We start from the raw sequence: 25931 nt of genomic DNA, 5'->3' as shown, positions 1-25931 counted from the left end.
TGCTGTTTACTTGTTTAATACTAAGCAATGCATAAATTCTGGTAGTTAGTTTGCGCTATCTAGCAATTTTCTACTAAAATTTAAGTATGATGAGGTGGACATACATTTACACAAAAATATGATAATTTAGAAGAAATTGAAATCACGCATCTAACTTGTTCTTATATGTAAAAAAGAGAGTAGATATCTGCAAAAAAAAAAAAAAAAATTGATGATAGAGCTGAAATTAAAAAGTCTGAATTCTAGTTTAATTTTTAAAGATTTGTTACACTTAATTGGTGTATGTGCAGAGTTGATTTTGAAAGTTTGATATAATTTTTTCACTGGGAGTACTATATATTTGATAGCATAGTGTGGTTACTTGATATGTGAGTTATTGTAAAATTCTTTTTCTAATATTGATATCAGTATTCTCTTCTCTTAGTATTCTGTGCTACTGTTCTAAATTCTCAGTACATTGTTATGGTTCATACCATTCTTAGTTCATGGTATCAAGAGTCTTGTTATTTTGATGATCCATGGTTTTAAGTATTGCAAATTCAAACTCATCTCTCTCTTCATCGTCCTCACTTGCTGTTTTCAACCTATGTTCTTTTGATAATCTAATTGGAAACAAATTCAATGAAAAGAATCATAAGACCTAGCAGCAACAAGCATTAGCAGCTATCTTTGGACAAGATCTTTAAGATCATCTAGATCTAGAAAAAGTTTTATTACAGTTTTAAAATGATGAAGATCTTTCAACAATTTACAGAAGATTGAGACAAGAGGATTATAACATCATCTCTTGGTTACTTCCTTCAATGGATGAGTCTTTCAAGAGTAATGTTAGAATATAATAGGATCAATTAGCATTCATTAGAATTATTTAGTATATTTGAATATTTATTATAGAATATTAAGTCTTTATTATTACGATTCTCTTAGTACCTATAAATACCCTTTTATATTGTATCATTCCAAATAACTTGAATACACTCAATACTACATAAATCCTTTCTCCAGATTAGTCTCTTGTTTCTAACATAGTATCAGAGCCATGGTATCCTCCTTGAGGAGGATAGGTTGTTTTTCTTGGGTTGAAATCACCGTATTTTTTTTTTCTTTCTCTTTTGTCAATACTTTAATATTTTTTCACCTCACTGATTAGCTCATTCACTACTTACTTATTCTCAAAGAGAAAGCATATGTTTCCATCACCTTTCGATAATTTACCATTTCTTTACACTGTAACTTTTTCAGCAGTTTTCCGACAATTTGCCATCTTTTCAACAGTTTTTTGGCCGTCGGCCACTCTTCCGCCAATTCTGTCTGTGTTTTTATATGCCATTTCCGTCAACATTTTTTGTGGCAGTTCCTTTTGCACTCCCTTCAAACAGCGGCAGTTCTGTCTTCGCTTCCTTCAGATAGCGGCAGTTTTATATTGTATCATTTCAGACAACTTGAATACACTCAATAATACACAAATTCTTTCTCCAATTTAGTCTCTTGTTTCTAACGAGTAAGATGGTTGGTTGCACATATGCTCATAATATATGGGACAAGATTGAAGATTACTTCTCCAAATCAACCAAATATCAGATCAAGCAATTGAAATCTTAATTAAAACTCACCAAGAAGCAAATTACCTCTGCATCTGATTATGTTTCGAAGATAAAGAAGATTGTGAATTCTTTGGCAACTTTGGATAGTCCTCTTACAGCTGAGGAACACATTGAGGCTCTCTTAGAAGGTCTAAACGAAGATGATCATATTCTTTGCATGAAGTAGAAAATTCTATCCTCTCTCAAGATGATATGTTGGAGAAATTTCGCAAATTAGATAATTTTCTTTCTCAAGCTCATGTGGCACAGGCTGTTTTACTCTCTACAAATTTTTCTAGAAGAGGATTTGGTGGCCATATAGGACGTGGAGGAATATTCTCACGAGGTAGAGGATCATTTTTTTAGTAATTCTCATCCTCAATGCCAGGTATGTGGACGTTTGAGACATATTGCATGAAGCTGTTTCCAATGCTTTAATCAAGATCAACCACCTCCCTCTCAAGCTTCTCGTTTTTCACCTTCTTCATCATCATTCTCTTCTGAGCATCATCATCATCCAATACATCTACTATCCAGTCTACACCCCCACCACCACCACCCTCTTTTCATAATCCCTTAGCATACATGGCCATACCTTCTTCCGTTTTTGATCCTTTACGGTATCTAGACCAGAATCTGTTTCTTTTTCTCCCATTCTATATTTTGTCTCTATTGATGATTTTCAGACTTGGCATAAATATTTAGGTCATGGTAATTCAACTATTGTAAAAGTTGTCTTAAATAAATGTTTTCAGTTTCAGAATCTAATAATACTAGCATTCCTTCAATTTGTGATAACTGTGCATGTGCCAAAATGCACAAATTATTTTTTTTCTCCTTCCACTACTATATATGAGAAACCATTATAGCTAGTATATAGTGATGTTTAGGGCCTTCTCCAATGATTTCACATCTAGGCTATAGCTACTATGTCATTTTTATTGATGCATATTCAAGATATACTTGCCTTTCCCTTTTGGTTAACAAATCTAAAGTTTTTCATGCTTTTGTGCAATATAAAGCATAAATTAAGAACTTTACAAGATATACTATGAAATACTTGTAGATAATAAAAAGAAATACGTATCAAATGCTTTTACATCTTTTTTACAACAATATAGCATAGAGTATAGATTCTCTTGCCCATATGTTCATGAACAGAATGGCAGCGCTAAGAGGAAGCATCGCCACCTCGCAAAAATGGCTTTAGTCTCTAGTTATGCTCTCTACTACTAAAATGCCCTTAATTTACTGGGATGAGGCTATTTTAACTTCAGCTTTTCTAATTAATAGACTGCCTACAACTATCTTGGATGGCAAGTCATCGTTTGAGATTTTGTTTAAACAACCTCCAGATTATAATTATTTGAAGGTCTTTGGTAGTTTCTGTTATCCACACTTGAGACCATATAACAACAATAAATTCAATTACAGATCACATCAATGCATTTTTATCGATTATGAACAAAATTACAAGGGATATAAGTGCTTATCCCCTTTTGGAAAATTTTATATATTCAGAAATGTGCTTTTTGATGAACATATTTTCTTCTTTACTACTTTATTTTCTTTACTTATTACATCTTCTAATGGTGATTTATCAAGGTGGTGTCTCTGGTGGCTATGGTTTCGGTGGCTAATGGTAGCTATAGGTTGACCAACGAATGAAGAACTGACAGCTGGAGTGTGGTATATTGTCCTTAAGCCTTGTATTAATTTGCTAACTACGGTAAATCGTGGTTCGTTACCGCATGGCTAATAGTGTAAATAAGTGATGTGCCAAGGGATATAAATGTCATTTAGTGGAATGGCCTGTCGGTGATTGAGGGCGTGGCCAGCAACCATCGGAAATAGACGAGATGTGCGGTAGATATTGTTAGAGAAAATCAGTGCGGTGAAAGAAGGCCACGTGGTTTCGGTATTGAATCTTGTGGGCTTAATCACTTTAGCAGCAGCATCTCCGTTCTTCAAGGACATCAAGCACGTGAAGCATATGAATGATGGAGACAGCAAAGCTTTTCATTTGAAGAGAATACCAAGCGCTGCAAATAAAGCTCGAGGGTTGCAGCAAGGAGGCTTGAGCACCTCGTCAGCGCAGTAGCGGTCAAAAATACCAACAAAGCCAAAAAACTCGAGTGTGCACCAGAAATCAAGCGGTGGCGACAAGTAGCATAGATACGTGCAGCAGCACCTTCTGCTGAGGCGGACTATGTTGGATCCAGGTGCATCAGCGGTGGCGGGATGAAATGGCCAGATATATTCTTGTAGCAAGTGTAGAGGAAAGTCCGACAAAGAAGGTGGAGCATATCCATGATAGTTCAGTAGAGAAATGGGTTGGGATTAGGTAAGTTTTCTCATTTCGGGTTGAAACCCGATCTGTTTCAGTAAGGACCAGCTTGTTAGCTAAAAGCCAAAAACAAAAAAGACAAGAAAAAACCGATTACCCACATCTAACAATTACCGTCCTGATTATGAAAGTTACTATTTTTCCAAATTTTCTCGTGAGAGTCAAACCACCACGTGTCATGTTATTACAGGTTTATCACTCTTAGCCACCATAGCCATGACTTTTCCCAAGCCATCACAGATGACACCATTTATCAATTGTTGTTTTTTTATTAGAATGTTCCTAAACTTTGCACTAATGCTAACTCTCAAATATCTCAACAAAATGTTCATGAATATGTCACCTACCCCTCTTTTACTAACTCTATGCCTTTTATTAATAGAAGTTTAGTCTCAAATAGCCCTCACCCTACAATTAATTTTAATGAAGCCTCACACACTGCCTCATACCTCTTCATTCCAATATTAACACTACTAACATATCTTCTGAGGCCACATCTAGCTCAGTGTCTCCAAATTCTATTCCAAATTATAGAATTGAAACACAACTCCCCCTCCCCCTACTTCTACTAATCCCTTACCAAAAAATTAACATCCTATGGTTATTAGAGCAAAGCCTGGCATAATTAAGCCAAAAGCTCTAATTACAACTAAGTCAGACAATAAAATTGAGCTAGAATTATCTAACACAGCAGTTGTAGCTCTTACTATCCCTCATTAAAAATAGGCAATGGAGGAAGAATATAGGGCTTTGATGAGGAATCAGATTTGACCATTGGTGCAACCACCAAAAGATGTTAAAATCATAGGTTGCAAGTGAGTGTTTGCTGTCAAGAAATTGCCAAATGGTAAGATTCAGAAGTTCAAAGCAAGATTGGTGGAACAAGACTTTTATCAAAGTGTAGGTTTTGATTTTGATTAGGTATTTAGTCCTGTGATTAGGCCAGCTACTATGAGGTTAATACTTAGCATTGCTCTCTAGAGATTGGGTGGTAAGACAATTCGACTTTAACAATGCTTTTCTCAATGAAATTTGCATGTGACTATCTTTATAGCACAACCTATTGAATTTGAAACTAACTCAGATAGTTAAATTTGCATGTTGAACAAGTCTCTTTATGGACTTAAACAAGTCCCAAGAGAGTGGTTTCTCAAATTGAGCACCACTCTTCAATCTTTTAGTTTTCAAGGTTCCAAATCTAGCATGTCTCTCTGTATTAAGTGTGGTGTTAAATCTATTATTTTTATCCTATGATATGTTGATGATATAATAATTACAGGAAATAATTCCATTGAGATTGATATGATGATAAAAAAAATTTTGATAAAATTTTTTCATTGAAAGACTTAAGTGAATTGTGATATTTTCTTGGAATTGAAGTGTTGAGAACAAGTAGTGGTCATCTATATTTAACACAAACTAAATACATTAATGATCTTCTCTCAAAAGTAGGCATGCAAGATGTTGCACCAATGCTAACACCTATGCTCTCATCACTTCAACTAACTAGTAGTGGCTCAAAATCTTTTGAAGATCCCAAGTTATATAGATCTGTTGTTGGCTCTCTTCATTATACAACTATAACTCACCTTGATTTAGCTTTTGCAGTGTGTAAAGTGAGCCAATATATGCATGATCCCAGGCTGTCTCATTGGAAGGCAGTGAAACGAATTTTGCAATATCTTCAAGGGACAAAAGAATATGGATTAATCTTTCACAAGTGTTAAGATTTCAGTTATATAGATTTTCAGACTCAGACTGGTCTTCGGATCTTGAGGATCGAAGGTCTGTGTCTGGCTTTTGCATTTTTCTTGGAACTAATCTTCTTTCTTGGTCTTATAGGAAGCAAACCACCATTAGTAGATCCTTACCAGAAGCTAAATTCAGGAGCTTAGCAAATTATGAAGCTGAAATTGTTTGGTTTAGTAATATGCTAGCAGAATTAAAAGTAGCTTTGGCAACCTCCCTACAATATTTTGTGACAATCTTAGCACCGTTCTTCTAACAGCAAATCCAATTTTGCATGACAAGACCAAAAATTTTCAAATTGATATCCAATCCATCAGGGACAAATTCAAGTAGCAAGCACTTCAAGTGGTGCATATCGTTGGGAATGAGCAAATTGCTGATGCTTTGACTAAGCCATTTTCAACTGTGCTTTCGAAAGATTGAGGTGCAAATTGAGAGTTGTCCATAGACCAAATCTCATTTTGAGGGAGGATATTGATGATAGAGCTGAAATTAAGAAGTTTGAGTCCTAGTTTAATTTTTGAAAGTTTGTTACACTTAATTGGTGTGTGTGCAAAGTTAGTTTTCGAAGTTTGTTATAACTTAGTACTATATATTTGGTAGCATACTGTAGTTACTTGATATGCGAGTCATTGTAAAATTCTTTCTCTAATATTGATATTAGTGTTCTCTTCTTCTCTTAGTATTCTCTGATACTCTTCTAAATTCTCAGTGCATTGTTATGGTTCATACCATTCTTGGTTCACGAAGTTCAAAAATCAGGTTCACTTTTGACACACCATGTGGAAAGACAAAGGTGCCCATCCAATTATTTTCCTTTTTGATGTTCCAACTCATCGGAATCATATCAATAAATAAAGAAAGTTGCCTAAATTGTTTTGGGCAATGATAGAGTCAGGTGTATGCTTTCTCATGCAAAGTTGCCTAAATCCTTTTGGGTGAAGCAATGAGGACTGCGATAGATTTGATCAACCTTTGTCCTTTAACTCCACTAAATAGTGATGTTCCAGAGAAAGTTTAGAGAGAGAAAGATGTCTCCTATAGTCATTTGCGAGTGTTTGGCTGTAGGTCTTTTGTTCAAATTCCAAGAGATGAAAGGTCTAAACTTGATGAAAAGTCAAAGCAGTGTATCTTCATGGGTTATGGTTACGAAGACTTTGGTTACAGATTATGGGACCCGGTGAACAAGAAGATAATTAGAAGTCGAGATGTGATTTTTCTTGAAGACCAAAGTATTGAAGACCTTGAGAAGACAGATAAGTCAACAATAACTGTTAGACGTTTTGCTGATGATGAACCTGGTCCTTCAACTAGACCTGTTGATGGGGGAGATGTATAAGTTGATCATGATGGTGATGATTTTCATGATGAACCTACACCTCAATCTAAGGTGCCAGATGTAGAAGTTCCACCAGATGTTGAAGTCCCATCTGAACTACCAGTTGAGCCTGAATTGAGAAGATCTACTAGAGAGCGTCATCCTTCTCAAAAATACTCTCCTCATGAATATGTGATGAACACTGAGATTGGGAAGGCAGAGAGCTTCCAGGAAGCTATGTCTAATGAGCATAAAGAAGATTGGTTGAAGGCCATGCAAGAAGAAATGAAATCCTTGCATGAGAATTATACGTTTGAATTGGTGATGCTACGGAAAGGTAAGAGAGCATTCAAGAATAAATGGGTGTTCAAACTGAAAGCGGATGAAAATGTCTTACGGCTAAGGTACAAAGCTTGATTGGTTGTGAAAGGTTTTGAGCAAAAGAAAGGTATTAATTTTGAGGAGATTTTCTCTCTAGTTGTGAAGATATCCTCTATTCGAGTTATGCTTGGATTAGTGGCTAGCTTGAATTTAGAGGTTGAGCAGCTTGATGTGAAGACTGCATTCCTTCACGGTGACATAGATAAAGAAATTTATATGGAGCAACCAAAGAGTTTTGAGGTTAAAGAAAAGGAGCATTTTGTATACAAGTTGAAGAAGAACTTATATGGGCTGAAGCAAGCGCCAAGACAGTGGTACACGAACTTTAATTCCTTCATGGAAGGTCATAGGTATAGTAAGACTTCTTCTGATCATTGTGTGTATGTTAAGAAATTCTCTGATGGTGATTTTATAATTCTCTTGCTTTATGTTGATGACATGTTGATTGTTGGTCATGACACTAAGAAGATTGAAAGTCTTAAGAAAGACTTGAACATATCTTTTGCTATGAAAGATCTAGGTCTTGCAAAGAAAATTCTTGGCATGAGTATCACTCGTGACAGGAAGAATGAAAAACTGTGGTTGTCACAGCAGAAGTACATTGAGAAGGTTTTAGAAAGGTTTACCATGAGTAATTCCAAACCTGTTAGTACTCCACTTGCTAGTCATTTCAAGCCGAGTTCACGGCAATGTCCTACAAGTGAGGAAGAAAAAGCAAAAATGAAGAAGATTCCATATGCATTTGCAGTTGGCAGTTTGATGTATGCTATGGTTTGCATCAAGCCGGATATTGCTCATGCCGTTGGAGTTGTTAGTCGGTTTCTCTCTAATCCTGACAAGAAACACTGACAAGCAGTGAAGTGGATTCTCAGATACCTTAATGGTACTTCCAGAGTTTGTTTATACTTTGGGGGTGACCAACTTGTGTTGGATGGTTACACAGATGCGGATATGGCTGGAGATCTTGATTCAAGAAAGTCTACTTCTAGTTATATGATGACTTTTGTAGGGGAAGTTGTGTCATGCCAATCTTGACTTCAAAAATGTGTTGCTTTGTCTACTACAGAGGCAGAATACATTGCTGTTGTTGAAGCTTCTAAGGAACTCTTGTGGATGAAGAAGTTTCTATAAGAGTTAGGCATCAATCAAGAGAAGTTTGTGTTATTCTATGACAGTCAGAGTGCTATCCATCGCAGCAAGAATCCGATGTTTCATTCCAGATTGAAGCACATAGAGGTGAGGTATCATTGGATACGTCAAGCGCTTGAGATGAGTCATATGAACTTGAGAAGATCCATACTGATAATAATGGTTCAGATATGATGACTAATAGTTTACCTGTAGTGAAGTTTAATTCCTGCAAAGAGAAGACGGGCTTGGTGGAGCAGCCTACCCCACTTGAATTGATGAGGAAAATATTTATTGGTGGGTCCCCAATCTTAAGTAGGGCCCACACAACTTAAAACAAAATAAATAAGTAAATAAAGAAAGTGGCAAACGCCATGAGAGAGAAAGAAGATTCTCTTTTTGAATGAAAAGAAAAACGAAGCCCTGCTTCGACATCGAGGGAGAAGAAGAAAATTTGGGGGAAAAGGGCAAGTCATTTTTTATGCGATTGAACCCGTAAATTTGCTCCATTTCTTATGAAATTTTAGTATGTTATTATTGGTGTAGAGATGAACATTAGGATATAACTTGTTAGTTGTATTGCCTTCTCTTTTGTCTGATTTGAGATATCCACTTTGTGGAAGATTTATATTGATTCCATCAATTTTGATGATGTATTTTGTTGATTGTTGAGATGCTCTAATACTACTAGAAAGACTGTTTATGTACCCATTATTTTGATAGTGGAAATTTTTACTACACTAGGTTCTATGAATTTTTTGTCCCTCTTTTTGGGGGAGTTTTTCCATGTTAAAATTCTGATGTCTGATTATTTAAATTCTGCCATTATATTTGTTATTTGGAGTATCTTTGGTATTGTCTATTTAATCGCACAGGTTGTGAAAAAATTATTTTTGGTACTTCTACGGTTAGACATATTCTTATTTAAATCTTTATTGAGTTTTTTCAACATTTATTAAGTAAAATCTCTTTTCGGCTTTTATTCTTTTTCAATTTAGACTACTCACATCTTATCGATTGAAAAATGACAATTTACTCCTTATTCTTCTTTTTCATTAAACACACCAGCTCTTTTATAAAAATAATTAAGAGGCAGATTGTTATTTTCATTATATTCACATTTGAACAGAAAAATATTGAAGAATAAACTGAACTTAATGCACATATATGAGTAGCATGTTGAGTTCAGGATGTAATGAAAAGTGATTGGTAAACTGTTTGAACTTGAAGCCGAAAGTACATAATCTACCCACAAGCATAGTACACGTAAAGATAATTAGAGTTTGACTTTGTCTAGATTAATTTCAAATTTAAACACGAAACTAAAGAATAAAATGTATAAAGATAGAATAATGGCCTTGACATGCTCTTCCAAACCTACATAATAAATTCTTAAAATGTTGATTTTTTTATTAAATTACAATAATTAAATTGTACCCTTCATCAACTAAATTGCACTCTATAATAAAAGTAGGTAAACCAATAATAGAATTGGTGTGAATGGTAAACACCTCGAATTCGCTTAAACGGGTCTCGAGTTTAAGGCTGTCCATTTTAATTAAGCTACTTTTGGAAAAATAACTTAAACAATAAATGACTATATCAAAAGTAACTTATAAGTTATTTTGTGTTTAGATTTTTAGTTTTAAAAGTGCTTATTTTATAAAAATGTGATAAAAGGTAGCAGTATTATGAGAGAAGTCTTTTTTTTTAACTTCTCTATAAGCTCTTAAATAACTTCTTAGAAAGCTGCAATTTGGTTTTGAAAATTATACCATACATTAATACTAATACTTTTTATAAGTCAAAAGTTCAAAAAGTTACTTTTGAAACTTCTCAAACGGACCTTTAGTCTATACAACTATTCTCATTGGAAGACTCATCCACGGGAGCCAGATGCACAATTTGAATTGAGTTTGGATCTAAAACTCCAAACACTAGGCGGACCAAAAAAAAAAAAAAAGAAAGGTAAGCCAGATAACAAAGGAAAAAGACTTCATACTTTTCCAATCTTCATCCTCATTTATTACCTCTTTAAGGTCCAGAAAACACACTATGCATACTCTTGTGAGGCCAACATTTAAGTGTACACGTTAATACATTATGGGCCACACTACACTCTTGGTTCTTAATTGTGAAAGAATTTCTCTTTAAAAACATCCTATGATGACTTCTTTGGTAACAAATGGTTACTTGCTTATATACATGGTTGCACCGTGACCATGCAAATCACTTGTAGCAACTTAATTAATCCAACCATTATGTTGGCAACTTCTCAATGAAACTTGACATTGATGGAAGAAGATTTTTAGCTGCAGCTCTAACCTAAATCTAGCTTAAATCTAAACACTTTTTCCTAGATTATATATATTTCTAGGCTAATCATTGAGAAAACTAAAAGATCAAAGAGAAATAATGAGCACAGTTATGTGCATAATTTGAACATAATTAACTTTGAATTATATAACTACTCTACATAATTAAGTTAATCATTTCAACAGCTATATTTGCCTATAAGTATGGAACAAGTATAGGGTGGCAGCCTCCTCTACTTGTGCCACGTCACCCGATCATTTCCAACTTTATCAAATTCAGGCTATTTTTTTTTTTTGCATGGAAGTGAGATGAATCATAAACTCAAACATTATAATTGTTTGCGTTTTTAAAATTGTGGAAAGTCAACAAATCAAAAGTGAATCTGATATTTGTACTTCAAATTTTTTAATTTTTTTGAAACAAAATATTAGACAGTCTAATTTCAGAAAATTGGAATGTTCGATTTTTATATTTCTGTACCTCCCAGAAATTAGAGAGTCTGATCTTTTAACATCCCAACAGTTCATAATCCAAAAAAACACTATTTTCAATCTAATATAAAAAATAAAAAGTGTCAAACTCAATGACGAGACAAGAAATGTTTATATGACTCATTTTTTTTAATACTCGTTATATACTCATCATTCCATTCTCACAAGTCATCTTATGATTAAGAGAATCAGAAATACATAATGAATACAAGAAAAATAAGTCATTCTATGACTGTTCTTTATTCTAAATGGCGCAGAATGGTACATTAAGAAGCCTTTTTCATATTGATATCTTTGAATGTTGTTTGTCATTACACGTTTCCCCCACCTAGGTAGTATAAGATTGTCACATATGGCAGTTAACATTTACTTCTAACAAAGGGAAAAGCAATCAGCATTCAATTTGTTGGGACCACCTACACAGTTACACCTAATTTTCAATTTTTGTATGTTCTTGCTCCACAAGGTACAATGCAATGCCATCGTTCATGTTTAATCCACCACAAACATATTCCATCAGAATTTTCTTGGTTCAGAAAGAACCAGCAACTTGAGTATTTTCCTCTGCATTAAATAGCTTAGTCTTTTCCCACCTCAATTTAACTAACTTCTTTCTTCCTCTTCCAGTTCCAAACACTTTTGTCATTCATCATATCAAGATTTTGTTGCAACAACAAACAACTTCTTCTTGTTCTTCATTCACTAGAGATATGGAAACTGGTAATTATTCTTACTCTCCCAAAAGAAATTCCAATGCTAGGCTTCTTGAAGAGTTAGAGGCTCTAAGCAAATCCCTTTACCAATCACACACAGCTAGAAGAACAGCTTCCCTTGCTTTGCCAAGAGATTCAGCTCCTCCTCCTGTCAAATCTGTTGAAGATGACAATGCCAGTGCTAAAATTGATATCCAAAGCAGTAACAAACCTCGCACACGCAGGTTGTCCTTGTCGCCGTGGAGATCAAGGCCGAAGCGAGAGGATAACAAGGCACCCCCCTCAAAGCCACAACAAACAGAGAATTTGGTTGAGAAGAGAGGGATTTGGAGCTGGAAGCCTATGAGGGCTCTTTCTCACATTACAATGCAGAAACTAAGTTGTTTGTTTTCTGTTGAAGTTGTAACTGCTCAAAACCTTCCTTCATCAATGAATGGACTAAGGCTTTCTGTCTGTGTTAGAAAGAAGGAAACAAAAGATGGTGCTGTCCAAACAATGCCATCAAGGGTTGTTCAAGGAGCTGCAGATTTTGAAGAGACTCTTTTCATCAGGTGCCATGTTTATTGCAACCATGGCAGTGGAAAGCAGCTTAAGTTCGAGCCGAGGCCATTTTATATATACCTTGTTGCGGTTGATGCTAAAGAGCTTAACTTTGGAAGAACCTCGGTGGACTTGAGCCGGTTGGTTCAAGAATCCATTGAGAAAAGCTGGCAAGGCACCCGGGTTCGGCAATGGGAGACAAGCTTTTCCTTGTGTGGCAAGGCAAAAGGAGGTGAGCTGGTTCTGAAATTCGGTTTCCAAATCATGGAGAAAGATGGTGCAGGGATTGCAATTTACAATCAGGACGAGAACTTGAATTCCAAGTCCAGCAGGTTCATAAGCCTGGCATCTTCGTTTCGCAAACAATCCAAGAGATCCTTCAGTGTTCCTAGTGCAAGAATAACAAGCAGAAATGATGCTTGGACTCCTTCAGATATAAGGTCAATAGGGGATTTTCATGGATTGCATGATTTGAGTCTTGATGACACAATTTCGGTCCAGGATTCCTCAGCTTCTGTCCAAAAACTTGATGATGGCAAGGAGAAGGTAGATGATTTCCATCTTCTGGATTTTGATATCGTTGATAAAGGTGTTGAGGTTCAAAAGCAGAAAAAAGGTGATGGAGAAGAATCTGAGAGGTCTGTGGAAGTGAAATCAGCTTCAAGTGAGGTGGTCAAGGAGATAGTACATGACCAATTGCACCTCACTAGATTAACCGAGCTTGATTCGATTGCACAGCAGTTAAAGGCTCTTGAGACCATGATAGGGGAGGATATCAACTTGATAAAAGCAAGGGATACAGACTCACAAAGATTGGATTCTGATGAAGAAACAGTGACAAGAGAGTTTCTTCAGATTCTTGAGGATAAAGTGACCAGAAGATACAAAATAAACCAATCTGAAATTCCACCTTTCCAACTTGAAGGGCATGCACGTGAACATGGAAATGAAGATTCTTCTGAGAAGGAGGAATCCAAAGTTTATCTTCCTCATCTTGGCAAGGGCTTGGGTTGTGTGATTCAAACAAAAGATGGGGGCTACTTGGCATCCATGAATCCTTTGGACAGTGTTGTGGCCAGAAATGATACTCCAAAGCTAGCAATGCAGATGTCAAAGCCTTTTGTGTTGCAATCACATCAATTCTCAATGGGGTTAGAGTTGTTTCAGAAACTGGTTGCCAATGGTATTGAAGATTTCAGCTCTGAAGTTCTCTCCTTGATGCCAATAGATGAAATGATAGGCAAAAGTGCAGAACAGGTTGCTTTTGAAGGCATTGCTTCTGCCATCATACAAGGTAGGAACAAGGAAGGAGCGAGTTCAAGTGCTGCACGCATAGTTTCTGCCCTGAATAGTATGGCGAATGCTATGAGTTCAGGAAGGAAGGAAAGGATTTCAACAGGGCTTTGGAATATAGATGAAAATCCACTCACTGCAGAGCAAATCCTTGCATTCACAATGCAGAAGATTGAGTCCATGGCGATTGAGGCGCTGAAAATTCAAGCCGATATGGCCGAGGAAGAAGCTCCATTTGATGTTTCTGTGACCACCTCAAAGGAAGAAAACAATGACAAAGATCTGTTGAGTTCTGCTATTTCACTTGAGGACTGGGTCAAAGATCAAAGCTACAATGAAACCAGTGCAAGTTCTTACAAAGAAGCATCACATATCACACTGATATTTGTTGTCCAATTGAGGGATCCAAAAAGGCGCTATGAGGCGGTTGGGGGTCCTATGATGGTACTAGTTCATGCAACTGCAGACACAAAGAGGAATGAATATAATTATGATCATGAAGATGGTGAGGAGCAAAAGTTTAAGGTAACTAACATGGATGTTGGGGGCTTCAAGGTTAGGAGTGGTGTAAAGAATTATGCATGGGACGGACAGAAGCAAAGACTAACTGCAATGCAATGGCTGGTGGAATATGGATTGGGAAAGGCAGGGAAGAAAATCAAGAATAATGCATTGATCAAAGGACAAGATTCTCTGTGGAGCATTTCATCAAACATCATGGGTGACATGTGGCTCAACACCATGAGGAACCCAGATATCAAACTTGTGGTGAACCAATAAGCATGTCAAATCAAATCTTTGTCCGAAAGTTTTGCAGATCTTCCAAGAGGAGTGGCTTGAGCTTGCAGATAAAGGAATACTAGAACTATGCAAGTTTCATTCGTCCTTATGATTTTCAATATTAGTGAAACCCTTTTATTAGGCCTGTCAATGTGTTAGTTATTTGGTTAGATTTCTGTTGATTCAAAAGCATGCACTTATTTATGTATTATTTAGATGGATTAAGGCAATTAAGAATCTCGATGTAAAATTTGTTGTATATGGTTTTTGATAACCACTGTTAGTAGAATCTAATTCTCAGTTTACAATTTAGAAAATTACAAGGACTTTTTTTAAAAAAATAATAATCGTAGAAAGTTACAATGGAAACACCAAACAGGACGAGATAAAAAAAAACAACAATATTGGAAAAGATATGGGGAAAAAATAGTTAATATTAAATATTGTTCGAGTTTTTCACTTTTTCAATAAATTATTTTTTGAAAATATCATTTCAAAATATTTATTTATAGGATCAAATTTTATAACAATAGCCACTTCTGCATGTAACATGGCCTGAAAGGAGGTGTTAGTGTTACTTAAGTCCTGAGAAGTGGGAACACAAACTTGTGTCATAAGTCATAACTCGTAAGCTGCGATCATTAAAAGATACTCCGCAAATTTTAGTTGAAACAACCTTAATATTATCAACTTAAAGTTTATTGATCTATTACTCAAAATTGTAATTTTAATTTTAGTTTTAATAATTAATTAGAGGATCGTAGTCACTTCAAAAAAATTTGGTGACTTGAGTGTTAAAGATTTTACGTGTGCTAATATATCTTTACTTGGTAAATTGGTATGGCAACTTTTTCATTGTCAGGGCAAACTTTGGGTTGCTCTATTGATAACGAAGTATTTGAGAAATGAAGAAATTTTAGATGGCCTTTTTTCTTGTAATACTTCTCATGTTTGGAAGAGTATTTCAAAGGCTTTTGGTACTCTTAAAGATGCTTTCTCTTGATGTGTTGGATCACTTGATCAAATTTTTTTGTTTGACAAGTAGGGTATTGAGGGTCCAATTGCTTAAGATTTCTATTTTGTTCATATATCTTACTCAGATTTAACTATTAGAGACATTTGAAAAGATAGCCAATAGAATCTCCATGATGTTTTCTCTAACATTCCAGAAGATGTCAGACATCGTTTGAATGCTTATAATCCAAATTTGAATGATGGGGAGAGTTCGGGTTGGTCATGGAGTGTGACATCTTCTACACTCTACTCAACTAGGAGTGGATACAGTTGGATAGCCAAAAGAAAGTTTGATTGGAATGAATGTGATAATTGGTTGTGGGTATGGTGACTACATATTCCTGAGAAGTACAAGTTCTTGATTTGGGTCAGTCTTCATAATGCTATTCCTTCGGCAGAATTTCAATTGGATCATGGCTTAACTTTATCTAGCACTTGTCATCCGTGTCAAAGTGGTTCTAAATCCATGCTTCATTGTCTTCGGAAGTGTCGTAGTGCCAAAGAAGTCTGGAATCTTTTAAGCCTATATTCAGATAACTCAAATTTACGTGATTGGCTCTATAGAGGTGCAAAGATGCATATGTTTTTCTTTTCTTCTCGACCATCTGGTGGATTTGAAGGAGTATGAATCATGACTTATTTAATACAGATGACTCTTGGAGTGCTAGTAAAGTGATGAGTTTGATTTGTAGTTCAATAAGGGAGTTCCACACCATTTTTGCTATGCATCAATTTTTGTCTCCTCCTTCACTTTGTTTACATTGGGTTTCATTCTGTTAAATTGAATTGTGATGCTAGTTGTTTTGCTCCTTTTGGCTATGCTGGTTTTGGTTGTATCGTTCACAATTCTGATGGATGTTGGTTGAAATGTTACATTGGAAAAGTCGAAGTGTGCAGTGTTCTTTTTACTGAATTGTATGTGATTTGGAGAGGTTTACTTCTAGTTTGGAATAGTGGATTTCATGAGGTTATTTGTAAAACAAACTGTTTAGAAACCCTTTTCTTGGTAAACCAAAAAATGCTTGTAATGATATTCCGGAATGGAATTTGGCAAAACATATATAGAAAGTTATGAATTGAAATTGGAATTGAAAAATCTCTATTCTTTTAATTCAGAAAAATGTGAATAGTGTTACAAATTGTATCGCTAAAGCAACTGCTTTAGTCACAAGAAAAAACCAAACTGCCTCCTATTTAAGTAATTTCTAGCCTTTATTTTTTTTTTTTTGTTTTTAACTTATTTAAATAAAAAAAAAATTTAAGGTTTATAGTGATGGAATATTCTTAGAACAACATATCTGAAATGTGTTGTGAAGCACATCTAATCGTTGAGTGAAGAAACAGTTGGAATTTATAACAACACAAATACAAAAGTCTATTAGTAATTAGTATAGAAATTGTTTCACAAAAAAGGCTCAAGTAAAGTTCATGGTTCTAAAAACCAAATCAAATTGGCTAATTCAATCCGGTTAATAAAAAGCCAACCACTAAATTGGTCTAATTTATAGTAAAAACTGGTTGTCAACAAACCAGAAAAAATAATAAACCAATTATTCTAAAATAAAACAACTAATTTTTTAAAAGATACATATATTTTATTATATGCGTTCAACTTTAGTTAAACTTTCAAACTATTAAACTCCTAATTTACTGATTCGATAACCAATTTGGTTTTCAAAAAGTTCGTAAAATCTCTAAATTACTCAATATTTCACATCTCGTGTTCCACCAAGCAAGGGAAAAAACCAACTTTTAGGCTAAATGTGTGTAAATTTTACTTATTTTAGATCCACCAATTTATAATCGTAAGTTCCCCAGCATATCTGAAGAAAAAACAACTATATCTCAATAATGTTTTCAAAAACATGTCTCTAAAATATACAGGTCACAGCATAGAGAATTGATAATATCAGATTTCCACAGCTAATCGGTGGATCAATTTCAAAATAACAAAGCAGCTAAAGGCCTTGCAAGGCCACATAAGAAGAATACACAAGCAAAACAGCACCAACATAGAACTCTTCTAGAACTCAGTACCCAAATAAATCAAAAGAAATACCCAAATGAGTATTATATTTCAAACTTGATGCCTCACTGCTGCCACAGCATTTGTCTTTGCACAAATTATGTCCTGCTCACACAGTGACAAAGATCTGTTGGAAACATGGAATGCAAGTGTCAAACTAAATTAAGAAAAGAATTAGGATAAAGTATACCTTTTGTCCTTAACGTTTGCAATTTTTTTCAAAAATACCTCTAATGTTTAATTTCATTCAATTTTCTTTTTACCGTTTTCGATTTGTGTCAAAGCTATCCCTCGATGTTTTCAATTTTGTCAACATTTTAGATGGTGTTAGCCAAGAGTAATTTTGACACGTATCAAAAATATTAGGGGCAAAATTGAATGAAAGTAAATGTTATGAGCATTTTTGAAAAAAATCACAGACATTATAAGTAGCATATTTTACCCAAAAGAACTAGCACACACACACATGATAGTGAAACACAGAGAACATCTAAAATCAACAACGTTGACCATTAAAATCAAAAGAAGCTTGACAAGAGAAACAAAAATAATAAAGCAGTATGCAGTTAAAATATCTTTTACCTTAAGTCAAAATTGTCACAAACTTACAGGGCAGTAACCTTCCCCACTGCAACAGTTTTCCCTGCACGATAAACGAAAAGGGTTTCAACATATGTTGATACCAGTTTGCGACACAAGACAGCATTCTTAAATATTACCTTCACTGCGAAGAGTAAATCTCCCAAGCTGTGGAAAATCAGAGAACTTCTCAATGCATATCATGCTATTAACCTGTAAAAAAGAAAAGAAAAAAACTATCCAAATCAGATTAAGATTAAAATAGATTGAAAATGTAATGCAATTAGACTAAAATTAACAAATTAATCCCTCTCTATTAATACTCAACAATCATAACCCAAGATTGTTGGGCAGTTACCTTCAAAGTCCTTGGAAGCCCAAGTATAAATATGATAATATTACAAACATCTATCCAATTTTACAAAGACATAAATGCACCTGAATTCGGCACACAACATTAGCCCCGTTCTTCACAAAGAGGACCTTCTTTTTCATAGGCTTCCTTGTTTTTGGATCAATTTGATGTAAGAGCTCAATAATCTCACATTCTTCAACAACAGAGTGGATATGCAAAACAGCCTTATACCCCGCAGTAAAAATAGCCTGGACATTATATAACATACATAAGCTCTTGGAAACTTTGCTAGTATTCAAATGCAAAGACAGAGAGAAAGCGAATAAATACATTGTCCAGCAATTCAAGGATTGCCAATTGAGCAACAAACTCAGTAACAGCTGGTATTGAATTTGCTGAAAGAAAGAGAAAAACCACACAGACATGCTAATTAGCAAATGTGCAACAGGATATGGTCAAAGCAAACAATCTAAAAGCAAAGAAACTAAATAAAATTATTAGACATTTGTGGACAGGAATAGCTCCTTTCTCAGTATTCTAGAATAAATAATTTATAATGTAACCAATTACCAATATTATCCTAGCCTCTTCAATTTGAGTAATCATGCCAAAAGCCTCAATAAAATTGAAGAACGAAATCAATTAACTTCTTGAAAAGAATTGAAATGCAGCACATTAGCAGATTACTATTGGTATATAACAGCTCATCACGTGACACATTACTCTACCGCTAGCATTTTCAATTTCACATGGAAGACAAAAACAACAAATGAACACCATGAAAGTTGAGACAAACCTTTGCACATATACTCAAACTATTAGTAAAATTATATTTCCTAGATCAGCTTTTTTCCCCACTAAAATTTCTTGTCAAATGTATTCTGAAGCATCACATCTTTCAAAGTTTACAAAAGCTTACCAACACTTGATAGGACAAACCCACTTGATATGTCGTCTTCTTCAACACCAGATAATCTAATCCTTAAATTTTCACCAGGTCCAGCACGTTTGACCTTATCCTCATCAATATATATAGCAACAACTTTTACTTGAGCCTACAAAATTATATGCAGTAGTCCATAAAAGGGGATAAGACAATGAAAAAGAAAAAGAAGAGAGAGAAAAGCAGAAGACGACGATGAAAAAGAACAAAGGCTCAGAGTAACTTAAAAACTATCACAAATACAAATCCAAAATATAAACTACCTTATTTGGCATAACCAACAAGGAATCTCCCTCACGAACGGTACCAGATTCCACTTTTCCCATAACAACAGTTCCCATGTCTTTGAATTTGTCAATTATAGGCATCCTGTGCCAATAAGAAATTCTCCCTTATTAGAACAAACTAAGTAAAATTATTATATTTGACATTTGAGAGAGAAAGTGAAGCAATACAACACAATGTTAGGCCACAGATTACCTAAAAGGGCCTTTGGGGTCTCGCTCAGGAACTTCAACAGCATCAAGTGCTTCAAATAAGCATGGGCCATTCCACCATGGGCAGATCTTTTTATCCACTCTTGTCTTCATATTTGTACCGACCAACCCAGATATTGGTAGAAAAATGACATCTGGTAAAAGATACAGACTTAGTAGAGGAATTTCACTTATGCCACCCATCAAACAAGATAAAATGAGAAAATATATAAGAACTTGTTTGTAAAGAGGCTTTTAGCACTTCCACTTTCATATACGAAACTTCCCCAAACCTACTCCAAAGAAATGGCCTACGGAACAGGTGAAATAAAAAACTATGCAGCACAAACCGAACACCCACAAAACTTGATCCTCCTTCTTAATACAAAACATGCTACCTTCCACTTCCAACCTTAACATCATCCTGACCGTATCTAACATGTCAAACCATGTCCAACATGTCAACATTTTTTCCCAAAAAAGCTACTAACACTTCAGCCATCTTCGATACACCTCCACTAGCATGCAGCAAGACATGAGCAGTCACCACTCTAAATGAGAACCAGAATTTCTTAGTGAAACATGACAAACATGTTTTAAATATTTGCAATCATGTTCATCGTTGTATAAAGCTGTTAAGCAACATAATTCACACACTTTAACTTATAGCAGCATCCCAGAATCGAATACAGGCCCAAAAACGAGGAAAAACTAAGTACCAGCATACCTTTTTTCACATTGTATCCTGATTGTTTTAGAAATGGTGTCATTTTGGACTCAATTTCATCATACCTAGTGTCAAACCAGTGTGATGAATCTCATTAAAATTGTAGACAGAAGTTCAGAATCAAACACTAGATATGTGCATGTGTGTGCGTGTGCGTGTGTGTGTGTGTGTGTGTGCGTGTGCGTGAGAGAGAGAGAGAGAGAGAACCTTTCTTTTGACCATTCCACAGTCGGCTCATCCATTTTATTGACAACAACAAGCAATTTAGCCACCCCCAACGTTTTTGCGAGCTGGACATGTTCACGAGTTTGTCCACCTCTCTCGTATCCTGTTTCAAATTCTCCCTTTCGAGCTGAAATTACCTGATTGATAAGGCATGGAGAAACACAAAGATATCATCAAATGCTTGTCAAGAAGCACCTATTGCAAGTTAAAAAAGAAAGTGCCATACATCATAGATAAACTCACCAACACTCCAATATCGGCCTGAGATGCACCACTGATCATGTTAGGTACATAACTTTTGTGACCCTGCAGGAACATTGTAATTCATATAAACAATGTACTTCATACTAAATATTACATATTCATTAACAAATTTTTGTTTGCATCAGAAAAAAGGATATGACACGGTAGATCATGAATAGACTTGAAGTTAATGGATCATGCAATAACAATACTTACAGGTGCATCCAAAATTGTAAACCTTGTTGTCTCTGTTTCAAAATGTGCTCTTCCAACTTCAACTGTCTTTCCCTACAATCAACACATATATCCAAATTACTGCATTCACATAACTATAATTAACATGCAAAAATGAAGGCCAATCATTTGGGATACTCTTAATTTTATCACTTATATATTCATACCTTTACCCTCTCCTCCTCATTTGTGTCCATAATATAAGCCATATACCTAGCAAATAAATTTCAGCATTAATCATTAAAAATATATACAAGGACACAGACCTTGGAAGCCGCAAAATTTTGAAAAAGGTATATATATGCAGAAAATTGAAAGAATCCAAGCCTTTTTTTTTAAGTGTTAATTGCAACACAAACATCAATTTCTCTTTAAATGCCAGTCCTTCTCATTGTCAGTTCTTCTCATAATGACTACATCTCTAAACAGATTATAATCTATAAAACTTCAATTACTAGCAACTAGTAAAAAAGTTACAAACCAACAGAAGACTTGCCAAAAGATCAGTATAGTCAAACTTGATTAGAAGAGTGCAATAACTATGATAGAATAGTCATCCAACAAATTCAAGATGACTTCAAAATTAAAAAAATAGCTTGTAACAAATTTCTCTTCTATTTTTAAAAATTAACCTTAAATTTCACATACATATTTGTAGTTATGCTGTTGAAAAATAAATAAAACCATCATAAGGGAAGATCAAAGAAAGGCTCAAGGTCCACACTTGTCATGGACATAAAACTGACAGAAACATAATATATAAAACTCCTTAGATAATTACAGAAAAAGAAGTGATCAAAGGCAAATGCATTTTAAAAAAATGAAAAAGGTGATCAAGCAGCACAATTAATTTCAGCAGGAGGCAATTGGACTGGCTAGCATGATTATAGCCCCAAATAAGTTTATGCTACCTGACCCAATTTCAACAAAGCGGCAAAAGATATATTTACAACATCTTCCATCAATAAATCAGTGAAAGTTTACCAGCTTTCTCTACTTTTGTCTTTAGCTTCTTTCTCATATTTTTGGATAGTTCTTTCATCAACCTGGCCACTTAGAAACAATATCTGACCTCCTGTTGTAGACTTACCAGCATCTGGAACAAGAAGCAAGTCAAAACACTTACAACACTTATGTAACTTCTCTAATAGTATATGATCTAACATTTTAAGCCTCTCTAAGGATCCCTTATGTTAGAGTATGCAAGCCGAAAAACTCAATTATTTATTTCCTTTCTAGCCAAACCATTGCAGTTTATAAATTGAACAATTTCTGTTTTATCCAATTATAATAAGCAAAACACCTTTCAGATCAAATCAATATCCTATGAAAACAAACTGTATCTTTATTCGCTCAACTGTCCAAGCACGAGATGCAATTTTTATCCTATATCACTAATAATCCATAATTCAGCTTGTTTAGACATTCTAATGTATAAACCATGTGCTATTTGTGCGAATAAGCCAATATTCGCCAAAGAAGTCATTTACCAAAACTGACGCTACATCATTGGTTCAACACCGGATTACAAATGTGCACTGTACTGTTTAAGAAAATTTCAATTTTCTGCAGATTTAATTGATTTGATTCCAACTATTTGATTCAGTTATTAAGCTTGCCAAACAAACCCGTTAGGGCCTACGAAATATTCACACTTTAACATCACATACCTCAGTCTAGCTTTACTTTTCAAGTGTTTAAATTAAAAAAATTTATAGCTAGCCAATTTTACCATCATGAGACCCTCATGATGCAAGATTGTGACAGTAGAGCTTATACGCCATTTTATTAAAGAGAGTTTGATAGGTGAGACAATTGAACACAAGGTTAATAACTTAATATCTACAAAGCCTATAATTCATACGATACACATGGATGACAATACACTTAAATGATTGATAGCTGACGAATAGATGATACTGTAGAAAACCAAACATGGGAACTCCTGATTAAAAAATAATGACATAGGAAGGAACTTTTATAATCCATCAACTTACCTACATGACCAATAAACACAACATTTAAGTGCCTTTTTTTCATCATCTCCGCCTCATCATCTTCATCCTGTGTAGGAGGAATTTCCTTCTCTTTTGCTAAAAATCAAGGTCATGCAATCAGCCCCCAAAAAAGATAAAGAAAAAAAGAGAACACTGCCAATTCTCATCATTATTGGAAATGAGCTGTCTAATTTTGAAAAGGAAATTTAAATTCATATGCAGCTATAAGAAAGAAATTTAAAATTCTCTTTCTACCTTTTGGTTCAACATCGATAGGTTCTGCTTGAACTTCTGGTTTTGGATCTGCAATCACCAAGGAAAAACTTCTCTATAAAATTGCAATGCTCAATAATCAATATACAGTAATGTAAATAAAAATAACGTAGAGCTAATGCAATTGGAATTCCTCCTTGCTTAAGAAGTGAGTATAATTTTATTGTTATAAAATACAAAATTGTTTCAACTTTCAATATTATTCTCAAATGTGAGTCTGTTCATTTGTGTCATCTACCGAATGACATTGAATGATTTTCTTCTAATATAATCAAATATTAGGTAGTAGATAAAATAATGTGCAAACTATGTATGTAATCTGCTAATTGGAATTATGAATGAGATCATTCATTCAAAATTGGAATTACTAAATTCTTTACCACCAACCTTCATCCATATGTTCAGATTTATCAACTTCTTCTGGCTTCACATCCTCTGGCGTTACTGATCCATTAGTCTCTTCTGCATGAACCAAAGATTAGTTTTTTTTTTTTTCTGGTGGGGAGGGGGGGGGGGGTGATATAACAAATAAGAACTAAAACACTCTTGTATAGTTGAAAACCATTAAAAGATTGCAAGGATATTTAGTTACCCGCAGAATCAAGTTGTAAAGAACGAATGTCCTCCTCGATATCTAGCATTCAAACAAAATTCACATGAGCATTAACATCAATTGCCCGATTTTCTTTAAAGGAAAAAAAATAGTACAATTGCTTTGGCTTAGTTTAGGAAAAACATTCAATTTTTATTACCGTCGAAACAAACTACAGACTACTACTTCACCATCTAAGTCAAAATTACTAAAAGCACAATGCAAGACTACAAATTGGAACCTCACAACCCCAGTCTCAATGTAATCACAGATCAATGTAGGTTTTGTTTTTGCTAACTTTTAAAGCTAAAACTGCCATTTATTTTTATTTTAAATACAAATTAAGCTAAACCAACGCCTCTCTAAAGCAATTCTAAAAGAGCACAATGGCAAAAATAATAATAATAAATTAAAAATTAAAACACAAAAAGAACAAATTGAAGGAATCCATAACTCAAAGTGAGCATATTTCTATTATATGGATTGAACAATGACGCGGCACAGATCATAATTCTCAAATCGAAAAACAAAGAAAAAAAGACGGATTGGAGGATCCGAAGCATAATAAAATGAAGAATTGGAGAGAATGAGAAACATGTATTGGAGGTGAATTGTAAAGACGTACCCATTGATGAAGAAAAGAGAGAGCGAGAAAGTGAAGAGAAACAAGGGTTGCAGAGGGTTTGGGGAAGCTCGCAGGTGAAAGAGGAAGGCGGCGCGTTGTGTGAAAGTGAAAATACGAGTGAGTGAGTGTGTTAGTGTGTGTGTGTTTGGATTGGAATAACCTCACCCAGCGTGCATCAATCACTCGTGTTTCAATTTTCAAAGGGGTTCGGCTTCTGTAGGACCGAAAATCGGTCGAACCGACTCAAGTTTCATTTATACATTAACATTCGCTTGATCATACACAAAACTACAAAAGTGTCATTATGGGAAAAACATTCTAGAACAGGGGTGATAATATGCAGAGTTAAACTCCAAAGTGGTCTTTGAGATTCACGATTTTACTAATTTAATTTTTGACTTATCAATTGCACCAGTTATATTTCCGATTCTGTTAAAATTGTACCAGGGTCGTCTCTGCCCACATCTCCGGGCAAATTAACCGCCGTCGGCAGTGACATGGCGCTGAGTAGCCACGCTGGCGTAGATAACGGCTAGCTGAGGTGGCAATTGAAACTGTTTGACCCAATGTGATCCCTGTACCTAGTTATAACCATAATTTCTAGGATGACCTCGTTATCCCTCTTCATCTTCTTGTCTCTGCCCAGCAACGTTCTTCTCCTGCTTCGTTGTTGTCACTCGTTGAACTGAAACGAAAATCATGATTGGGTGTGCGAGCCAGGGTCAAGGAAGCTCTACACGATCGACAGCGAGAACGCGGAGTCAGAATAGACTGTCGCGAGTGCCAGAGCGCTGTGGGTGCGGCTGTCGGCCCGTGCTTCGTTGGTCCAGAACAAATACCAACCCAGATAATCCCTTCTTTGGTTGTCCGAATTACAATGTGAGATTTTGGTAAGAAAAATTGTTTAGTGATTTTCTTTTCTTTACTTTTTATCATATCTCATATTCAGACTAGGGGCAAAACATGGTGTGGATTTTTTCTCT

The 25931-nt window shown here is 35.0% G+C and overlaps 2 protein-coding genes across 3 annotated transcripts; one reads left to right on the top strand and one right to left on the bottom strand.

The window, feature by feature from the left end:
• Positions 1-11489: 11489 nt before the first annotated feature.
• LOC112751034 (protein PLASTID MOVEMENT IMPAIRED 1-like) lies at positions 11490-14956 on the top strand. Its single transcript, XM_025800012.3, has one exon. It carries the CDS (start codon positions 12024-12026, stop codon positions 14637-14639), a length of 2616 nt encoding a protein of 871 aa, XP_025655797.1. The 5' UTR covers positions 11490-12023; the 3' UTR covers positions 14640-14956.
• A 2519-nt stretch (positions 14957-17475) lies between these two features.
• LOC112751033 (uncharacterized) lies at positions 17476-25172 on the bottom strand. Of its 2 annotated transcripts, none has more exons than XM_025800010.2 (19): positions 24949-25172; positions 24324-24365; positions 24119-24193; positions 23714-23761; positions 23459-23554; positions 22446-22557; positions 21629-21674; positions 21444-21515; positions 21228-21290; positions 20967-21121; positions 20760-20824; positions 20037-20187; positions 19820-19925; positions 19533-19668; positions 18944-19008; positions 18697-18861; positions 18399-18471; positions 18262-18322; positions 17476-17806 (listed from the first exon to the last, which is right to left on the bottom strand). In XM_025800010.2, exons 1-18 carry the CDS (start codon positions 24950-24952, stop codon positions 18285-18287), a joined length of 1512 nt encoding a protein of 503 aa, XP_025655795.1. In that variant the 5' UTR covers positions 24953-25172; the 3' UTR covers positions 17476-17806; positions 18262-18284. The 2 variants fall into 2 exon arrangements, with proteins under 2 accessions (XP_025655795.1, XP_025655796.1); XM_025800011.2 differs by having other exon boundaries at positions 17476-17784.
• Between the last annotated feature and the right edge of the window lie 759 nt (positions 25173-25931).

This window comes from Arachis hypogaea, chromosome 15, assembly GCF_003086295.3.
Source record: "Arachis hypogaea cultivar Tifrunner chromosome 15, arahy.Tifrunner.gnm2.J5K5, whole genome shotgun sequence".
Taxonomy (NCBI): domain Eukaryota; kingdom Viridiplantae; phylum Streptophyta; class Magnoliopsida; order Fabales; family Fabaceae; genus Arachis; species Arachis hypogaea.
This window is presented reverse-complemented; position numbering and strand designations above follow the sequence as displayed.

What these genes read in the sequence shown, in the direction of transcription:
- LOC112751034 (XM_025800012.3), top strand. Translation starts at nt 12,024, where the DNA reads ATGGAAACTGGTAATTATTCTTACTCTCCCAAAAGAAATTCCAATGCT.
- LOC112751033 (XM_025800010.2), bottom strand. An exon ending in GACAAAAGTAGAGAAAGCTG is followed by an intron (nt 21,675 to 22,445) that starts GTAAACTTTCAC and finishes TTTATTTGCTAG; the next exon opens with GTATATGGCTTATATTATGG. An exon ending in TGTTGGTTATGCCAAATAAG is followed by an intron (nt 19,669 to 19,819) that starts GTAGTTTATATT and finishes ATAATTTTGTAG; the next exon opens with GCTCAAGTAAAAGTTGTTGC.